This window comes from Chiroxiphia lanceolata, chromosome 3, assembly GCF_009829145.1.
Source record: "Chiroxiphia lanceolata isolate bChiLan1 chromosome 3, bChiLan1.pri, whole genome shotgun sequence".
Taxonomy (NCBI): Eukaryota; Metazoa; Chordata; class Aves; order Passeriformes; family Pipridae; genus Chiroxiphia; species Chiroxiphia lanceolata.
The window spans coordinates 86928200-86948384 of NC_045639.1; the positions used below are offsets into that span (position 1 = coordinate 86928200).

Genomic DNA, 20185 nt, shown 5'->3' on the forward strand with positions numbered 1-20185 from the left:
AGCATTTTTCCATGCTACCAGCTTTTCTGGAGCCCTTCAATCACCATCATACACCAGCTGACAGGCTGCAGCACTTGGTGTATGTGTCACATCTGTATGAAAGTTCCACTAAGGAACTGACACAGCATGTGAAGGAGATGGTTGATGTGGTTGGTTGGTAAGAGTTTGCTTTCACAGTGTCAAAGCTAACCAACAAAATTATGGTTAGAGAGATAAAGAGACACCAAAGCCAGTAATATAACCTTGTCTGCACTTGCAACTCCAGATTTTTTTTTTGTTCTTTGGAGACCTCATAATCTTGAATACACAAGTTTTTATAGAAATTGTCTATTTAGGTGGCAATCAGCAAAGAATGAGGTGGGTTTATAAACATGAATATTATCTAAATCTAACCATTACTGCTAAAGAATCTACTCAAGATATTGTAATTCCTTAAATGAATTAAATAATTCACATGAAATTAAATTCATGTGAATTTAGCACCTGGTTAAAGGTGGGAAAGAGTTCGAAATTCAGCACATTCACTTCAAGTATGGTGCAAAACTATTCATACTCTCTACAAATATTATCTAATCACTGTAATTTTCAGTGCTAAATGTAAAAACGAGTTTGAGAGCAAAAATTATTCTCTGCTTATGTTACCTTTAATTGAATTATTCACTGATTTGTTAACACATGCCTCTGAGCAGTTCATAGTCCAGCAGTCTGTAACATGGCTACACTGCACCTTCCTCCTACAGCCACACATTTTGGATCTGAAAAGCAGCATCTTTTCTAAAGCACTCTTGTCTGGGAAGCCAGTCTTTACCTGAGAGAGGTTCCATTGAGCTTGTTGGTTTTGTTGCAATCCATACTTATTTTGTGGTGGTGTGACCATCTGTCCCACCATTCCACCTTGAGGTCCAACGACATTTTGAGGAAGTCCCATCACACCAGTTTGTGCAGTACCAGTAAATCCATTGGGCATTCCCATTCCTATCATCACGCCTGTGGTCTGTCCCATGACTGGCACCGATTGTCCCATCACGTTTCCCATCATCCCAGTTGCTGCTGGCACAGGAACTCCCATGGCTGGAAAGCCTTGAAAGTGAGTTGATGGTTGTGTGGTAAATGGCATAGAAGATGACCCCATGAACATACCTGTACCAGAGAAGGGAAGATTTCAACAAAAGCATTTTGTGATTTTCCTCCCCATCCCCATAGGTCAGAAGTGCACCAAAATAATTTCAAAGGATAACTGTACCCTATTGTATGTCAGAGCTGTCAATTTACCTTCTGTTAAAACTGAAAATTTGCTTAAAATTTTGAAAGAAAAGGGACTCACCACAAGATTAACTGCCAAGAAGAGTTTGGCAAATCCCTGTGGCCAACCAGAGTCTTTTAATTGCTGTATTGGAGGTCTTTGTTTTCGCACAAACATAGCTAAACCCAAGCTCTGACAGCTCCATACAGATCTTGGCAGCTGCTGGTTGCACAGTGGAGACTCAGATCTTCAGCAATGAATTACATCGCAGAAGATGAGTTCACAAATCTTTCAGTAGACTGTACACTTGATAATTTGAACTGCTATAAATAAATTAAAACCACATACTGTATTTTTCTTTAGCTTCCGTATTACATTTCAGTAATTTTTCTCAGTTTTATAAAAGGTAAAATTAAAAATCTTCATTTGACTATAGTTAGCAGGTAGCCAACCTTAGCTTTATATTTGTAGAAGATAACTGTTCTAGGTAAAGCACAGTACTGCACAGAAACCTTCACAAAATTATTTACCTGGAGCATTTTGCTGCTGCATGGTTCCTGTGCCATACAGTGATAAAATGGAGTCTTTGGAGAGTTGTTTCTTTGCTGACTCTTCGGATTTTGTTGTTTGCTCAGTAAATAGATCAAGATCCCCGGATGCCGCAGACAAGGTAGCAGCTGCTGGTTTAGTGGAAGTGCTCTGGGAAATAAAAGTCAAGACAGACTACTGAATGAAACTGGAAAAAGACGTTATGTTAAATATTTACTGCACAGCCTAGCTCCTCAATCAAATAAAATCCTGCTCATTTAAAGAAACTAGATTTTAAGTAAATGAGGATCTAAAAAGATGTGGTATGACTAAAGACAAAAAAGCAGTGCATATGATATGGAAACACCACCAGGCCAGATGGAGGTTACAAAACAAAGAAAACTAAATCCTCAACCAGCTCCAGGGTGTACACATACAGATTATTCATTCCTGTTGCTTCTACATTTTTCATCAGTGAGAAGCATAAATCAAGAGCTGGAGCTAGATTATGAAAAATAATTAGGAAATCAATAAGGAGATTACAATTCACATCTCATTAATCCTCTCATAGGCAGAATAGATTAGAGAAGAGCTAAAACAAAAGATTAAGTGCTTTGAAATGTACCTTTGGAGAAAAGGCAGAAGTAAAATTTTGGTTATCTACTTAAAGTAATAAAATTTCTAAAATACAATGTGTTAGAGTTCTTGGCTTAGAGTTCTTGAAGCACGTTTCACTTATTGAGAAAACATAATTATCTAAAACTTATTGTAGTACGACTGAAAAACTAAAATACAGGCAGGCTGGCACGCTTTTTACTGCTCTTACACTAAAATATTTTGTAAACAAATTATATCCAGGTGTCTCTCGGTGCTGTTATTTTGTTGTTTGTACACTTAAGTTCCATATGGGGGCCTGCTTAGGGAACTAGGCAATACATGGGTTCTTGTTATATTCCTTAAAATACACAACTCATCCTGTTACCAGTACGAACTTTTAAAGCAAGTCAACTGTATGCACAGTGAAAAAGAGCCAGGACTGCAAAGCATGCTTGCATTATGGCCTTATTTTAGTCCAGCTAAATGATCCCCAGGTGCTTAGCACACACCTGCCACATCCCACAGCATGTGCGAGTTTCAACTCTTTCCCACACTAAAGGAAAATCTTCCTTGGACTACCACTGTGAATGAACTGGACACGTAACCAGGTCCATCTGTCTCCTGTCAACACATACCCAAGTTTATCAGAGAGACAAGAGGACACCACAAAATATTCAGATCTGGAACACACTTATAAATCTTCCTTAAAGCAACAACCTCCACCTTCTGGTTTTGCTGACTATGCCCCAAAAAGTCCACTATGCTCACACAAACACCACAATACAAACACTCAATTTGCAGCTTCAGAAAACACATCTGAAGTATTACAACCTCTAGTTTAAGGCACTGCCACAGATCAGGGAAGAAATAACCACAGAACAATTCTGTTACTAATTAAATTTGTCAGACCAAGAGAAAGGAGCTTAGATTCACATAGTTGATGGTGAAAAATCTCCAAAACCGCTGCAGAAAGGGAAGAGAAAAAAATAAACAAGAAATGGGAACTTTCTGGCAACTGAAAATCTGCATTTACACTACAGCCAATTTGGGCCAAAGTCACTAGGACTTAGTGAGCAACAAAGAGTGGGCTGACAGCACTACAAAGGGAAAGCAGACAGAAAAAGATGCATGAAATCTTCTCTCTGGCCAACGTACACTTAAACTATCAATTTCTTCCTACTAAAAAAAGCTGCTGCCTCTTACTCACAAGAATTTCTGATTGCAAAGCAAAGTCAACTTTTTTTAAATGGGTAGTAGGAAGCCCCATCTATTTGAGACAATTCTTTATCAGGGTGTCATACCCAGTTTTTAAAAATGCCACAGTCAGATTTAACGATACATTCAGGTAAAAGGCCATCCTGAACAGCAGTTATTTGTTTTACTGCGCATACAGCCAGGAAGTCCCAGTATTGAATTGTTCCATGCTGACATGGATCTCCTTCCATGGCGTCTGCCTAAGACAGCCCCCCATGTGACAGCCATGCTCAGCAGACTGAAGGAAGGAGGGCACATAAGCAGTGGAAGTGGGTGAACAGAAGTGGCTTCCCCTTCACCGCCGGCACTGCAGCAAGGAAGGGGTTTGCTCTTCTCTAGAAGGGAGAGCCGGAGGGAGACCTGGAGGACTGATCACGTTATGTTTACATCCTAAATGTTCATTTAATGTCTCTTCGTTCAGTTTGGTTATGGAAGATCCTCAGAGGAGCCAAAGGACTGAACAATCACTCCCTGAAGTGTTCATCAGCTGAATAAATGGAAGGTAATGCAAAATACATGGCAAGAAAACAACAGGTGGCATTCAAGTAAAAAACAACAACCAACAACATTGACATGATTTTCAGGTATCTAACACTGTCATGCTACCCAAGGCCTCTGTAAAAACACACACCTGGCATAGATATAATCACTTTCCTACACATAGCGCTCTCAGTCATTATGCCAAAACTAAATGCTCATCAGGTGCTTAAGGAACATGCCGCTCAGTGGTTTCATGATATTAGTGCAACAGAATTTTTCAGAACTACTGGAAGTCATCTCCGATATGCTCCAAGTTTAAACTTAAATAATTTTTGTCATCGATAGCTTATGTATTACCAATAAAAGGCAATACCTATCCAAAGGAAGTTTTCACTGTCAAATATTGGTCATATGTGTCAGGACCACAAAATACGGTAGCTGAATCTGACACTTCACCCTTGCCATCTGACTGCACAAAACAGCATGTGGCTGACAAAAAGTTTAGATTAATGCATGAGACTAAAAATAAGTATTTTCATTTTGTCTTTTAATTATCAAAAGACTGCAAAACAGATGATAAGATCATTACATCCTCAATATTTTATGTTGGTCTGACAGCAGTAACAGTCCACATGGCTTTTGTCCATTGCTGGTGGTCCTGTCACTGGGCATCCCTGGAAAGAGCCTGGCTCTGTCCTCTGCACCATCCCATCAGGTATTTGTATACGTTGATGAGATCCTCATGAGCCTCCAGGCTCAACAATCCCAGCTCTCTCCGCCTCTCCTCACAAGACAGATGCTCCAATCCCTATATTATCCTAGAGGCCCTTTGTTGAACTCTCTCCAGTATGTCCATGTCTTTCTTGTACTGCGGGAACCAAGAACTGGACACAGCACTTCAGGAATCAAGGTGAGACTGACTGGTCTATAGTTCCCTGTATCCTCCTTCTGGTCCTCCTTGAAGACAGGAAAGACACTTGCTTTCCTCCAATCCTCGGGCACCTCTCCCAGTTACCACAATCATTCAAAGATTATCAAGAATGGCCTCACAAAGGCATCAGCCACCTACCTACCTTTGTATTCATGGGTGTATCCCATCAGGACCATGAGGTATTCCCTGACCTGATCCTCTCCAACAAGGGTCCATCTTCCTTGCCCCACTCTTTCCCCCTCGTCTCTGGGGCCTGGGATTCCTGAATGCTGGTCTTGCTAGTAAAGACTGAGGCAAAGGTGGAATTCAGCAACTCAGCCTTTACATTAACCTGTCCTGTAAAACCAGCAAAGCTGTCCCTTTCGGCAATGGGCCCACATTTTCCCTACTTGTCCTTTTGTCACCTATGTACTTCTAAGTCCTTCTGTTGTCTTTGACAATCCCTCGTCAGTCCACTCTGACTGGGCTTTGCTTTTCCTAACCCCATCCCTGCATGCTTAGATAGTACCTCTGTATTTCTCCCAGGTTACTCCCCTGTTTCCACCTTCTGTAGGCTTCCTTTTTGTGTTTGAGTTTGGCAGGAGCTCCTTGTTCACCCACGCAGGCCTCCTGGCATCTTGTGCCTGACTTGCTGTTCTCTGGGATGGACCGCTCTTGAGCTTGAAGGAGGTGATCCTTGAATATCAACCCCCTTTCTTGTGTCCCGCTTCCCTCCGGGGCCTCATCCCATCAGAATCTTTCAAGAGGGCAAAGTCAGTTCTCTTAAGTCTAGAATTATGATCCTGTTTTTGCCCTGCTCCCTTCTCTCAGGATCCTCAACTCCATCGTCTCATGATCACTGCAGCCAAGGCTACCTTCAGCTTTAACATTCCCAATGAACCCTATCTTGTTTGTGAGTATGAGGTCGAGCAGAGCACTCCTCTTTGTTGTATCCTCCATCATATGGGTCATCAAGTTGTCCCTGATGCTCTCCAGGAATCTCCTGTATTGCTTGTCCTGCTGTGTTGTCCCTCCAACCTGCTGGCAAAGAAGGCTTTGCGCTGTTTGGTGAGCTGTGTCCCCTCTCTCCTGAGTGGATGCTAATCCTCAAACAGGGTCCTGCATTCAGAGAAACTAAAGCCCTTTTGTCATCAGCAGCTCTGCAAGCAATTGTTGGCACGCAGCATCAGCGCTCTCCTCTTTACACCCTTTCCCTTCACTGGCATGACTGAGGAGAACACTTGGGCCCTGTACCCCTCACTAACCATCTCCAGGGCTCTGCAGTCAACTCTTCCCTCCAGATTATCTCTGACAGTGTCCACATGGAAGAAGAGCAAGGGGTGACAGAGGGCTGAACAAGCTTAAGCATTCCCTTCACAACATCCCAGATCCAAGACAAAGGCAAGCAGGAAAATTGTCCAGACAACAGGTAAGGTCTGCAGACAGGGTGCCCCCCTGCCCCCTGCAGCAGGGAGCTGCCCACTACTATCACTCGCCTCTTCATCCTGGTGGCCTTGCATAGCTCAGCATCAGTCACCTCAGGTGCTTCATTTGAAAGCAGCCCTTCAGCTTTGAGGGCTGTGAACCACGTCCATGGTAGGAAATCTTCAGGTGGAGCTGGAGCCCACTTTTTCAGTGTCAGAAGTCACCAGTCCCATTCTTTGCCTACCCCAGCGCTTGCACTTACTGCCCTGCCAGGAGCAGACTCTGCACTCCAGTGCAGTCGAGCTCTGGGGCTCTTGAAAATGCTGAGTTTCTGAGAAGATCTTGTGTATCCCCTCATTCTTTCTGATGCTGCACAGCCTGTTCACTTCCTGCCATAATTCCTCCCCTAGTGACACAGTTCTTGAAGAACAGCACACTTCCTGTGGGAAAGACCATCTCTCATGGCCTCAGGGAGAGGCGCCACTCCCCACAGCCTGCAACCTGCAGGGCTGCATCAATCATCCAAAACTCTGTCTGCGTCAACCTCTGCCCTGACAAGGACAGATGCTCCAACACCTACAAACTGAAAAGAGGTGGCAACAGTAATGAAAGAGAGAAGGGGAGAGTAGGACGTGCAGTTGAGCGAAGAACTGCAGGAGACAAAAAAGCACTGTGCACTTTCCTGCTACTTGCAGGTCTCTGGCTGCTATCTACAGCAACAGGGATGGGCTGTAGAAAAGCCAGGCCTCTACTGCTTTTCATTTATATGGTGATAAATAATGGTCCCACACAACATTCTCAATTTCTCCCTGCTGACCTGCATAGGGAAATACAGCCTAGCATGCCATTATTCTTATGTAAGCAAGTTAGGCACGAAGTACATTATTAAGGTCTTAAATTCTGTGTACAATTCTTATCCTCTTTATCTTTTCACTGTCAATACACTTGCTGCTTATTTCAGCTCTTCCTGTTTTTGATTTTGCATATTTTTGTTTTAGACATCTAGACAGTTCCATTAAAAATAATCAACTGTTATTTCCTGGTAATAACTGATAAGGAAATGAGCACTCAACTATATTCAGTTCACACAAAAAAAACCACTAAGAAATCTCATCTCTTCTCTTGATTTTAGGAATTATTAGCAACACCTGAAAAAGTCAGATTAAGATTTCTACCACTTCCTAAGATCATATCCAAAAACATAATTAACCTTAAAATAAGATTAAAAATTCAACTTTATTTCTTGTTGCATGTCCAGTACTCAGGACAAACAATGCAGTATTTTCTTTGCAATCAACCTTTTCTAGGTTTGAAGACAATTATCTCCCCTACAGTCTCATTTCTAACTCTTTCTTCAAATTTTCCTTCTCTAGAACTTTAAATAATTTTCCTTTCCTCTAGACTGTCCAGCTGACCCCTTCTGGTTCTGGAATATGATGGCTGCTCTTCCACTGTGTTCCACCTAAGGTGTTTCCAGCACCAAAGAGAGTATAATCACAGAATCATAAATGGTTTGAGCTGGAAAAGACCTTAAAAATCATCAAGTTCCAAACTGCCTGCCATGGGCAGGGACACCTTCCGCTAGACCAGGTTGCTCAAAGCCCCATCCAACCTGGCCTTGAATACTTTCAAGGATGGGACATCCACAACTTCTCTTGGCAACCTGTTCCAGTGCCTCACCACCCTCACAGGAAAGAATTTCTTCCTAATATCTAATCTAAATCCACCCTCATTCAGTAGGAAGCCATTCCACCTCGTCCTATCACTAGATTCTCTGATAGAGTCCCTCCCCATCCTTCCTGTAGCCCCCCTATAAGTATTGAAAGGTCACTGTGAGGTGTCCCTGGAGCCTCCTCTCTTCTCCAGGCTGAACAACTCCAACTCTCTCAGCCTGTCCTCACAGGAGTGGTGCTCCATCCCTCTGATCATCTTCATGGCCCTCCTCTGGACCTGCTCCAAGGGATCCATGTCCTTCCTTTGCTGAGGACCCCAGAGCTGGACTCAGTACTGCAGGTGAGGTCTCAAGTGAGTGGAGCAGAGAGGCAGAATCACCTCCCTCGACCTTCTGGCCACTCTGCTTTTGATGCAGCCCAGGATGTGGTTGGGTTTCTGGGCTACAAATGCACATTGCTGGCTCAGGTCCAGATTTTCAACCACCAGAACCCCCAAGTCCTTCTCTGCAAGGCAGCTCTCAAACCTACTCATTGCCCTACCTGTACCCATGTTTGGGATTGCCGTAACCCAATTTGAAGGAATGAAACTTTTGCTTTCAGAGACCTGAAAATGTAAAGAGGGGTAAAATAAACATAAGCAGAAGCTACAAGCATTTCAACTGATCATATCCGAACAGGACTAAATAGCTCTCAAGTAAGATCCTGCTTAAATAACACTCACAATAAAGCAAACTTCTGAAATAACTCATTTTTACATAAGAACTGAGAGCTTTGACACATTAACATCACCACAATTTGTTAACAAGTTTAAGCTTGTCTGCTGATCAATGGCAATCATGTCAGGTACATACAACTGACCTCAGCAGAAAATGAATATTTAAGAACATCTAGTTACCTAAAATATACCAGCACTTTACATGAAAATTTGTCAGGTATGAATCATGAAGAACATACACCATTTCTATAAAAATATACTTTTGTAGCCACTGAACCAGTTCTGAGCTCCCAACACAATACACTTCAAATCAGGCACACACAGAGAAATTCAAAAAAAGTTTAAGTTGACTGAATTTTAGTATCCTTCTTGGAGAAAGACTTACATTAAATGTTTCAGCGAATACTTCCAAACTTATACCTCACAGTTCTCCCCTTCTCCTCCTCCCTACAAGTTTCACTGATGAATGAAGATCACACTTTTGCTGGAAAACATACCCATACAAAGTCTAAATTAAACTCTGGCTAAAACCATTTAGGAAATTAACTATCGGTAAGAACAACAGACCTTTGCTTAGTTCCTATACAGTGTCAGGCAACAAACCCTATTCTAATAGCCGTAATTTAGTTCTGCTCACTTCACAGGAAAAAGCATCACTTAACGTACAAAATGTTCTTTTTTCCTTTTTCCTGCCTATGAACACTGCACAATGGCTAAATTTGTAGCACATGTCTTTTAGCTACTGTAGGAGCTGGATAAGGTAACTCTTCTTAACCCCCCCTTCAGTTTGCTTATAGACAAAATTGTAGAAAAAAAGTTACTCAGTCACATATTGCTCTTTACCAGTCCTTTACAAAACCAATAGTTTGCATCTGGCTATGCTGAACAGTAGGAAAATATTTTTAGTGTTCTTGAAAACTGTGATAAAGACACATATCTGAAAGCACAATGAAAATGCATGTGATCCTGAACACTGAAGTCGTATTTGAAAAAAATACTTTTGTTTTCACTTGAAAATCATGTCTTGGCTATGACAATGGACATAAATCCAAGGTTTGCAGACATCATGTTGTTTCAGTCTCATAATAAAACATTCAAAAATACACTTTTGTGTTCCACAGTGCCATAAAACCAAGTGCATTTAGCAGTAAATGCTGCCTTTCAAGTTAAGTTGGAAAACAAAAGCAATCCTGTGAAAACTCAAGGGTCATACATTGCTTCTACAAATCAGTCTGAGGAGCACCATTACATTCCCTTCTTCTTCAAAGCTCTCAAATCCCACTGTGTATCTCAGACACACCTACTATGCAGAACATCACGGCAAATATCTCAGTGAGAAAGCAAGCCATGCTATTCCACATTTGATCCCTTCTACTTCATGGGATTTTTTTATTTCAATACATTCTGTTAATAGATACTTGGACAAGTTCAAATTAAGGACTGGCCATGGATTTCTACTTTAAATTTTCCAATTCCAAGCACAGGAACTGCATGTTAGGGTTACTCAACTGCTAGTCTGAGTTCGTGCCCACTTTCCCAACTGCAGTCTCGCACAAAATAATTACACATCATAATCACACCACTTTTTTACTTCAGAAATTTAAACAGACCGAGTCTTTAAAACCTTTCATTATAAGGCAACCTTTCCAGTCTGTTGTATTCTCCTGACTCTTCTCTGAATCCCATACAACTTTTATCCACGTTACAAGGTGAAAGATCTTACAAAATACTCATATTGCTGCCAAATGAGAGGCTCCTGCCCACCCTCAGTTCCCAGACCAGACACCGTCATCCTGAGATGCAACACATGCAAGGTGTTGTTAAACCTAAAGCAAAACAGGTATTTCCTTTGCCCCAGTTTACCAAGCAACTCATGTAATCACCTGTCTTCTGCTACCTACCCATGTCCCTGCCTCTTATCTGGGGAGATTATCTGATTATATTACATTTTCTTTGAGATTACTGATTAAAAATGGAAGATAACCAAGCATTAAATCCTGCAATATGCCATAAGGATCATGTGCTTGATAAAAAAATGCTTGATGAAAGTTCCATTTGTTGCTCCTGATTACAGAATTCAGAAAAAAGAAAAATGTCACTAAAAATCTAGACAAGTTTGTTTACAGCAAGTAAATAAATTCAGACTTTCTAGTACACAAACAAGATGATACTTACCAGATATTGAGAATAACATTATCCTTTCTAGCATTTTTTAATCAATTTAGTAAGTCATGGGTCATCTACTGCCACCACCTGCAACTCTTAGAACGCTTCCATTAACGCTGTCTCTGTACAATCCTAAACATCCACTGGTCAGATTACGTGACTAATACATCTGTTCTAGAACAAGCAGCTGTCACAAGCATTGAGGCCATGTTGCTGAGAACACAGCTGTGCTGGGCAGGGCACGTCTCAAGGATGAAGGACCATCGCCTCCCTAAGATCTTGCTTTATGGTGAACTTGCCACCAGCTGCCGCAAGAGAGGAGCCCCAAAGAGAAGATTCAAGGACTCCCTGAAACAACATCTCAGCCTTGGCCATATTGATCATCATAACTGGTCTACTCTGGCCTCCATCTATAACACTGCTGCTTCTTTTGAGAAAGCATGCAGGATCACTCTAGAGGAGAAAAGATAACACAGAAAGAATCGTGCCTTGCAGAATATACCACCTAAGGATTCTTTCTGCTGTGCCTTTTGCAACTGGACTTGTCTCATATTGGCTTTTTTAGCCACCAGCGCGCTTGTAGCAAATGTGGGTAGAGCCCTTCCCAAATCTTCGTTTGCGAAGCCTAGACATGGAGTAAGTACCATCTTTAGCCTAGAAACTAGCACAAAGATAAACTACATTTCAAAATATTTCTCTCACAGAAGATCTAATGACCAAATCCGAAATGCATTTTAAATTATCTATATACATGTAATTCATTATGCTTTAACAGCCACTCCATTACTTAACCCTTCACTAGTCATCATCATCATCCAAGTATCCCCCTTCACTTTTCTTGTTCTCACTCTTAAATATTCAGCCTTTCTTTGTGTTTCCTGCATTCTACAGCTAAATCATTTGTTTAACCAGCAGGTCACTTCATGTGTTCATGGAAGAGAAACAAAAGAAGGGTTTTCTCGTCTCTCTCAAGCTGCTCTTTTCTCCTGAGCAGACAGTAACTACATACAGAAGTTGTCACTTCTAGCATCAGAAAGACTGGAAAGGGGGAAAACCAGAATTCAGTCGTAGCCATTACGTGTACTGCTACCATAGCCCACTGATATCAGGGCCAAGTGGAAACTTCATAGATTTAAATGTACTCAATCTACGTACAAACTGGATACATTACAAAACTCGGGGAAACTGGAAATGGGCTACTGTTTTTCACATCTAGCTCTACAGGTAGGTTCCTCTAGATCAATTTTGACATAATGTGTTAGGATAGCAGACAACAAGCACCCAAATACTGTTCTTCCTGGTACTTTGAACATAGACTTCCACAAGAGACAAGAAATTAGACCAACAATTTCCTTCACAATTTTAGCTAACACATCCAAATCTAAATGCATGTATACAGCTCATTTCCCTCACTGTTTATGGGTGGTTTAAGGCACAGTGGGAAGTTTGCCCCATCTGTAGTATTACATTTAAAAAGAAATGTGTTTTCAGTCTCTAAAACCCTACCTAGCATGTTGCACAGAGTCAGCCCTCAGCAACAAGCAGGGGAAGGGAGAGTAAAGGCTAAATAATTAAATCTGCTGAACAATAAGCATATGCTTTGAGGTAGTCGGAACTCCTTTTCATCATCATCCCTTCCATTTTACATATATTATGAAAAATAACTGATAAAGAGAAACAAGTACAGATCACATGTCCCAAACCATAAATTCAAGAATATACACAATTCTTTCCAGTTCAGCTGAGTGGGACAGAAAGCCTTACACAAAAATAAGCTTCTAAATTACCTTAACAGGACTTCCCAGATGGGGAGGTTAGCCCACTACTCCTCCAAAACCGCCCTCTCAGAAGCCGGTCTGGGGTAAGGAAGCCTGCATATGTGCATTCTGAACCAGCCATGTCCAACACAAATACCTTGCTCTTTGAATCTGACGGGTACTTTGAGAGAGCTGTAGCAGGTTCTTCATGTGGGATTATGCTACTCTTCCTTGAGGAGAGCAAGGCATACAAGTTCCAAGATGAGACAAAAGACAGATCAGTCCAGGTAGCAATATTAGATTTTCTTGATATCCATTCTGGACTTTGAGTATGAAGCTTCAGACCCAAAATTTTTAGCATCCCTAAGAGAGAAGCATCTGCTGCAGCCTTTCCTAAATATCAGCATCACAAAGCAATAACAGGTCTTAAAAAGGATGACTTAAAGCCTAACAACCTGAGAACATTAAGTAAAATTATATTCAGCAATTAAAAAAAGAACAAGACAAAAGACTATAAATTAAAAGAAAACACGACTACCATCATCAAGGTAAGACAGAATCTAATTTAGCTGGATAACCAGAATGGAAGACCACACCATTTCCTAATTTCATATCTACATCCAAGCAGTGCAGAAGCTTGAAGAGGTGAGAAAAATGTCACCATTACAGCTAAAGCATCTTCAGCCATGAGTGTAGAGAAGTGAGCATTCCTTCTGTGTGAATGAACAATTCCCTGAAGGAAAACATACATGTGCATGCAAATATTTACACACACACATAACTAATAAATTAGTAAATAAATTTTACCTGAGCAGGAGGTACAGCAGTTGCTGGTAAAGGATTAGAGATCATTGGGCCAAAGATATCCAGGTCATCATTCAGTGCTGTGACAGCAGCAGTGCCTCCATTTGTAACAGACGCTTCAGCTGGACCATCTTAAAAAGACAACAGGATCAAATGTAAAGGGAAGATCATTAATATCTTAACAGCATAAGAATAATTAAAGCTTCCTATTCCCTCCTACCCTGCCCTCAATCAAAGATGTATTCAATTTCTGAGATATTTTTCAGACTGTGATATTGTTCAGATTTTTAAAGACTTCTTTCCCTAAAAACATGGCATACTAATGTGCTTCATTAAAAAACAACCAACGACAAAACAAAACATTTAAGACTTCCCTAAGGACAGCCACACTACTCATTTTTCAGGAGTCTTTTTCAAGCACATCAACATTTTTAGTAAGAATTTTAACAGATGTCTTACTGAGAAGGCCCAAATTTGGTAGCCATGTATCAGACAAAATACATTCATCTGTGCTCTTGAGTTACAATTTGCATTTTAGAATCCATAAAGTTATTCTTGATATGGTAATTTACTCAAGGGTACGTAAGTGAACTTTGCATTATGAAAAAAGTCCATTCTCCCCTCCTTTTTTAAAAGTACTTTGCATTAATTTTATTCTATAGCTCTACATGAATACCCCTGCCAGGCACACTGGGCTAATTATCCATAAGAACCCATGGCTCTCGTTCTGTACAGAGTTAACCTTCCACAGCCTTGCTGCCAGTAACCACTTTAACATGTGCATGCATTTACTGATCCGGGTGAAAGTGGATACATGCAGGACAACAAAAGGGATGGAGCATTACACTTTAAGGACAATTTCAAGAAAATACTTCAAAATATATATGGACAAAAATATCACAAAAGGTTTTTAAGGAACAGAGCAACCATTTCTCATTTGATTTTAAGCTGTTCAAGATCAAGTGGTAAGAACTGGCTCATAAATTTATACCTAAGCATATCACAAGTGGTTTGCCGTTACACAGAGCTTGACAAATACAAAGGTGATTGTAGATTCTACGGAGGACTATGATGACTGCATAGTCTTAACAGCAAATTTGAGAAAGCTTTTTCAGGCAAAAGAAGTTAAGTCTCAAATTATCTAATCTCACTGCAGAACTTCTCTGGCAGAACAAACTAGTTGAATTAAGTCAAAACTTTCTCTGCAAATGAAACCCTGTTGTGACTGGCATGGGTGATTATACATTACCGGAGGATCGGTATTCTAAAATCCCTAGATTACAGTACACTGAAAAAATTGCTATTAACACGTTTTTGGACTGCTAACTCATATGAGAAGGCACTGCCTTCTGAAACAATCCACTCAGAAGACCATCACACCAGTTTTGTCTGGGGTAGAGTTAATGTTCTACTATTGTAATTTGACTTTGCTGGGGGATTTCCATTCCAATGATTCTGAAAAGCAAAGTTACATACTCATCTGTGATTACGGCAAAGCTACTTATATCTTAATGCAATGAATGGAAGTCAGTGGACAGCAAAATGACAATATGTATAATCTGCTCCACTGTTCCATCCACACTAGTGCTTTGAGATGTGTGTAAATAAATATACTGACAAATGTAAGCAACAACCTTTATTTTAGGTCACTCTGCAGAGTGATTGTTTCAGAAGGCAGTGCCTTCTCATATGAGTTAGCAGTCCAAAAACGTGTTAATAGCAATTTTTTCAGTGTACTGTAATCTAGGGATTTTAGCATACTGATCCTCCTGTAATGTATAATCACCCATGCCAGTCACAACAGGGTTTCATTTGCAGAGAAAGTTTTGACTTAATTCAACTAGTTTGTTCTGCCAGAGAAGTTCTGCAGTGAGATTAGATAATTTGAGACTTAACTTCTTTTGCCTGAAAAAGCTTTCTCAAATTTGCTGTTAAGACTATGCAGTCATCATAGTCTTCAGTAGAATCTACAATCACCTTTGTATTTGTCCAAAAACATCTCAAAGGTTCACTGTTTCAGATAAATTTAGGAATGAACCGTACATAATTTTCAAGCAAAAGGATTGTCAGGAATTAATAATTTAATGTTCTCATTTTCTCAGTCAGGTACCTGTATTAAAAACATATCTCTCTTGTCATATTCAAAAGTGATTTAGTTTACCTGAATGTAAGAGTTTAATGTAGAAGACTGAAAATTTAAATACAATCATTTACTTAAACAAGCATTTCACATATTTAGAACACTCATGACACAACATATTTGCAAAAACACAGTATTTTTCAAGTACTTAATATGCTGCTTATAAATTAATACTATGAAAACCCAGATTTTTGCTAGATTGCTTCTGTAAGAGTATGATTTGGTAATGTACACACCTTTCATCTCTTACTGGATAAATACCTTGCTGTCTCTATTGGTGTGAAACCAGACATTTTGAATTACTGTTTATAACACAGTTTTAAGCCTGTATGAATAGTATTAATAGATGATCCTGTCTTACTGATTTCACAAAATAAAATAGTTGGAATATTTCTATTAAAAAGCAACTCCAAAAATATTCTCCCTTCTCTGCACAGAAACTAAAAGAACTAGGTTTCAGAATATAGGAGAAACCTAACAATGTTTTCACTCCCGTTTATTCATTGTAGCAATATTAGTGTCTTCATTTAAATATATATGCATGCAGGCATACAGAGACTTGTATTTCAACACAATAATTCACAGATTAAGAAGCACTTCCTCCTTCCCCTACATATTTTAAAATATTTCTCTAGCATAAGAAAGATAATCCAGCAGAGTTGTGAGTTCTAACTTATTCTAAACATATCACTATTCATTCAACTTGTGCCGTCTACCATTAAAACCTGATTAGAAGAGGTGGAGTGTATATGAGGTAAGGAAACATGGCTGTAGCCTGTCCAGGGAACAGGTAAAAGTCAGATTGAGTTATACGGGCCTGTCTGAATATTTTGAGAAATTTATAGCTTCAACCATCACAGAATTATTTTGAAGCAATTAACTTTTATTAAACACTACCTCCACCACTTTTCTGTAGAACACGTCTGTGGCTTGGAGTGAAGTATTAGATGTGGCAGAAGCCACTGCATTGAGAGCACATGCAAGGCAGAGCTTTCATGCTCAGCTGGAGAAGGTAACATGAAGAGTCAATAGATACTGTTCCTCATCTTTGTTCCTAGTGGTGGTTCTAAAACTTCTCTTCTTACAATTTATGACAGTATGACATAGTATCTGTGCAACAGCAGATGCTGCTTCTGATTTCAGATAAGGAAATCTTGTTTGACAGCAGAAACAAAAGCTCTTTACCACAATATTTTTAATAATACAGTGAAGGGTTCCAGTGTACATTCTTTTTCTGTATGTATTTTATTAATGCCTGACATGACAATTTCCAATTCAGTGCTGCCTTCATACACATCATAGCTTTTATATACATCATTAATCTCCTTGGTGTATTTATCTGTACCAATAGTGAGAATGACCAGCAGAAGAGCCTCAAAGGGACAGCAAGAGAGGAAACAGCAAGAAAGCAGATCTGCTTCTAAACTTTGCATTATGTTTCTGGAACTCATTTTCTATGGGCCAAACTATTTACAAGAACTTTGTTACTAAGCAGCCATGTATTTTTATATATACAATAATTTATGACAGTCATATCAAGCCTTGTAATAGAAGGAAAATATGCATATGATTATTTTTTACACCAAATTATTAGACAGGCAGAACTGAGAGAAATAGGTTAACACTTTCAACAAAAATCTGGGACAAAGAGGCAAATAAGGTCTGGACAAAATTACTGCAGAATTATTTAATGCATTAGTAAAATTTTATTTACTGCTAAAACCTTTGCAGAAGTGAAAAAGCATTCATAAGGAGGCAATTTCCATATAATACTTCTGAAAATGAAATGTGGAAAGCCAGAAATCTAACAATGCTGTATGCCTCAAGTGGTTGTAAATATTTTCATTTTGGGTAGATATATTCCTTATCTAAGCATAATCTTAACATTGCAGCAATACTACAAATGTTAACATGTTTACAAGCTCAAGAATCAGGGCCAAGCAAACCTCCTGAGGTTCAACAAGGCCAAGTACAAGGTCCTGCACCGAGTCAGGGCAATCCCTGCTATCAATACAGTCTGGGGGATGAACAGATTGAGAACAGCCCTGCAGAGAAGGACTTGGGGATACTGGAGGATGAAAATCTGGACATGAGCTGTCAGTCATGCAGCCTAGAAACCCAACTGTATCATGGGCTGCATCATAATCAGTGTGGCCAGCAGGACGAGGGAGGGGATTCTACTCCTCCACTCCTGTGAGACCCCAACTGGAGTACTGCATCCAGTTCTGAGGCCCCCAACACAGAAAAGACATGGACTTGGTGTAGTGAGTCCAGAGGAGGGCCACGAAGATGATCAGAGGACAGGAACACCTCTGCTATAAGGAAAGGCTGAGAAAGTTGGAGCTGTTCAGCCTGGAGAAGAGAAGGGTCCAGGGAGACCCTACTGTAGCCTTCCAGAACCTAAAGGAGATCTCTAAGAAAGATGGGGACAGACTTTTTATCAGAGCCTGTGGCAATAAAACACAGGGTAATGATTTTAGATTAAAACAGGACAGATTCAGACTAGATATAAGAAAGAAATTTTTTTGCAATGAGGGTTGTGAAGCACTGAATAGGTTACCCAGACAGGTGGTAGATGCCTCATCCCTGCAAACATTCAAGGTCAGGTTGGACAGGGCTCTGAGCATCTAGTTGAAGATATCCTTGTTCATTATAGGGAGGTGGGACTAGATGACTTTTGAAGGGCCATTCTAATTTGAACTATTCCACGATTCTAGGAACCTATGATCTATATATGCATACATGATACTTACGTATCCGAATTCTTTCGGAGAATATTTCCCATGCAGAAGCAGATAAGCAGCTTTTAGCATACCATACTTTACATCCAACCATGCTGGATGAATGCCCCACACATCAAATCCAGTAAATAATAACAATATAATAAATCTCTTTTCTTTTAGTCATTCATTGTAACTTAATATAATGGTTTTCTAGAAAGTGCAATTGTCCATTTTATGAAGGGCACATCTAAACATGGTAAAAGATGTAGAATATGTAAAATGCACTTTTCTTCTCTCTGATAATTCTGTATTTAAAAATGCTAATTTTCCCCTTTTTCTATATGTTGAAATAATTTCTAAGTGACATTCCTCGACAAACACAATGATCCAAAACTGCCTGTGTAACATTCCAATATTCCACATTTGTACTTAGCTACTACACAATCTTTTACAAGATTAAAAAAAATTATTTACATCAAACTGGCAGAAGTGGGGACATCTACATTGTAAGAAAAAAACTCCAAAAGGAGCACAGAGCACAAGGTTAACACCAGAGGTGAAAATACAGCACCACCAATCACTTAAGTGCTGACGAACTGTGGTTTACACACTGTGACTTTCAAACTGAAAAATGTTTCCTATAATTATAATATTAAAAATGCATGTTATAAAATCCATTATTATTGATTTTAGTGCCAATTTTAAGACTCCACATTTTCAGCAGGGCACCCTCCCAGCATGGATAAGATCCAAATAATCACAGAGATGACTACAAAAGCTGCTTCAGGTTTAGCCTACAGAAACAGGCTGTGACTTCTCACTGCCTGGGAACAGAGGGAAGGAATTTGGAGTTGCACAGCAAGAACACAGCAGGTACACTACTGCTTGTGGAGAATATAACAATATTTACCTTGTACATGCCCATTTCCCCACCTTTCTGTGTGTGGAGTACTGAACTAAAATCTGTTCTGAAACAAAAGGCCAAAAGCTACAAATGTTGTTGGATCAAAAAGTAAATATCCAAACAGCATCTCAATAGTAAATCGCCGATCAGAAACTCAATGGAACCACATGAATGTGTTTAAAAAAGGTTTAGAATCTAGAAACACAAACATCATAGTACAATCACTGACGATATTACAAGGATATTATCTTCTCCTATTACAAGATTTAAAGATACAATTTGTCTAGATGTATTATCTTGAAAATTTTGCAATTTGTAAAGAAAAATGAAAGCATTTATTTTCAAAGAATTGTCTAGCTTCAATTTTCACAGGGTAAGTCCTGTCTCAGGAAGTTTACCTTCTTATGAGGTCATTATTACAAGACCAACTGAGACAATGAAAGAGCAATGACCCGAAGGTTAACCCCAGACCCAAAGCCAGCACTGAGGGTTACTCAAGAAAATACTTGGTAAAGAAGATGGGCTATTCTGAAAGCCACAATTATTCTAGCATGAATTCTGATCTACTAAAATTACTCAACCTGCTATCACAAGCAATTTTGATCTGCCCTACTAAAAGCTACTACTGTTCTTCATTTGCAGAAATTAAGTCCTAAGAGAATGAATCCTCATTAGAAACATGTCTGCTAAGAAGAACGAGCTAAGCAATCATATACATTTTACTATTATTTGATATGACATATTAAACATTTTAATCAGCAGCGCATCACTGCAGCACCAGAGGCAGGTGGGATTCTGGCCTGTATCCTCAGGGGTGTTACCAGCTGAGACAGAGAGGTAATCACCCTACTCGACTCAGTGCTTCC

The 20185-nt window shown here is 39.8% G+C and overlaps 1 protein-coding gene across 2 annotated transcripts in view; it reads right to left on the bottom strand.

Moving 5' to 3' along the window:
- Nucleotides 1-20185, bottom strand: part of SMAP1 (small ArfGAP 1) — a 91221-nt gene that overhangs the window by 1149 nt on the left and 69887 nt on the right. For both annotated transcript variants that reach the window (XM_032681632.1, XM_032681633.1), the window contains 3 exons: nt 13556-13683; nt 1774-1942; nt 809-1140 (listed from right to left, as the gene is read on the bottom strand). In XM_032681632.1, coding sequence (XP_032537523.1) covers nt 809-1140; nt 1774-1942; nt 13556-13683 — 629 coding nt within the window. The remainder of the gene's footprint in view (nt 1-808; nt 1141-1773; nt 1943-13555; nt 13684-20185) is intronic.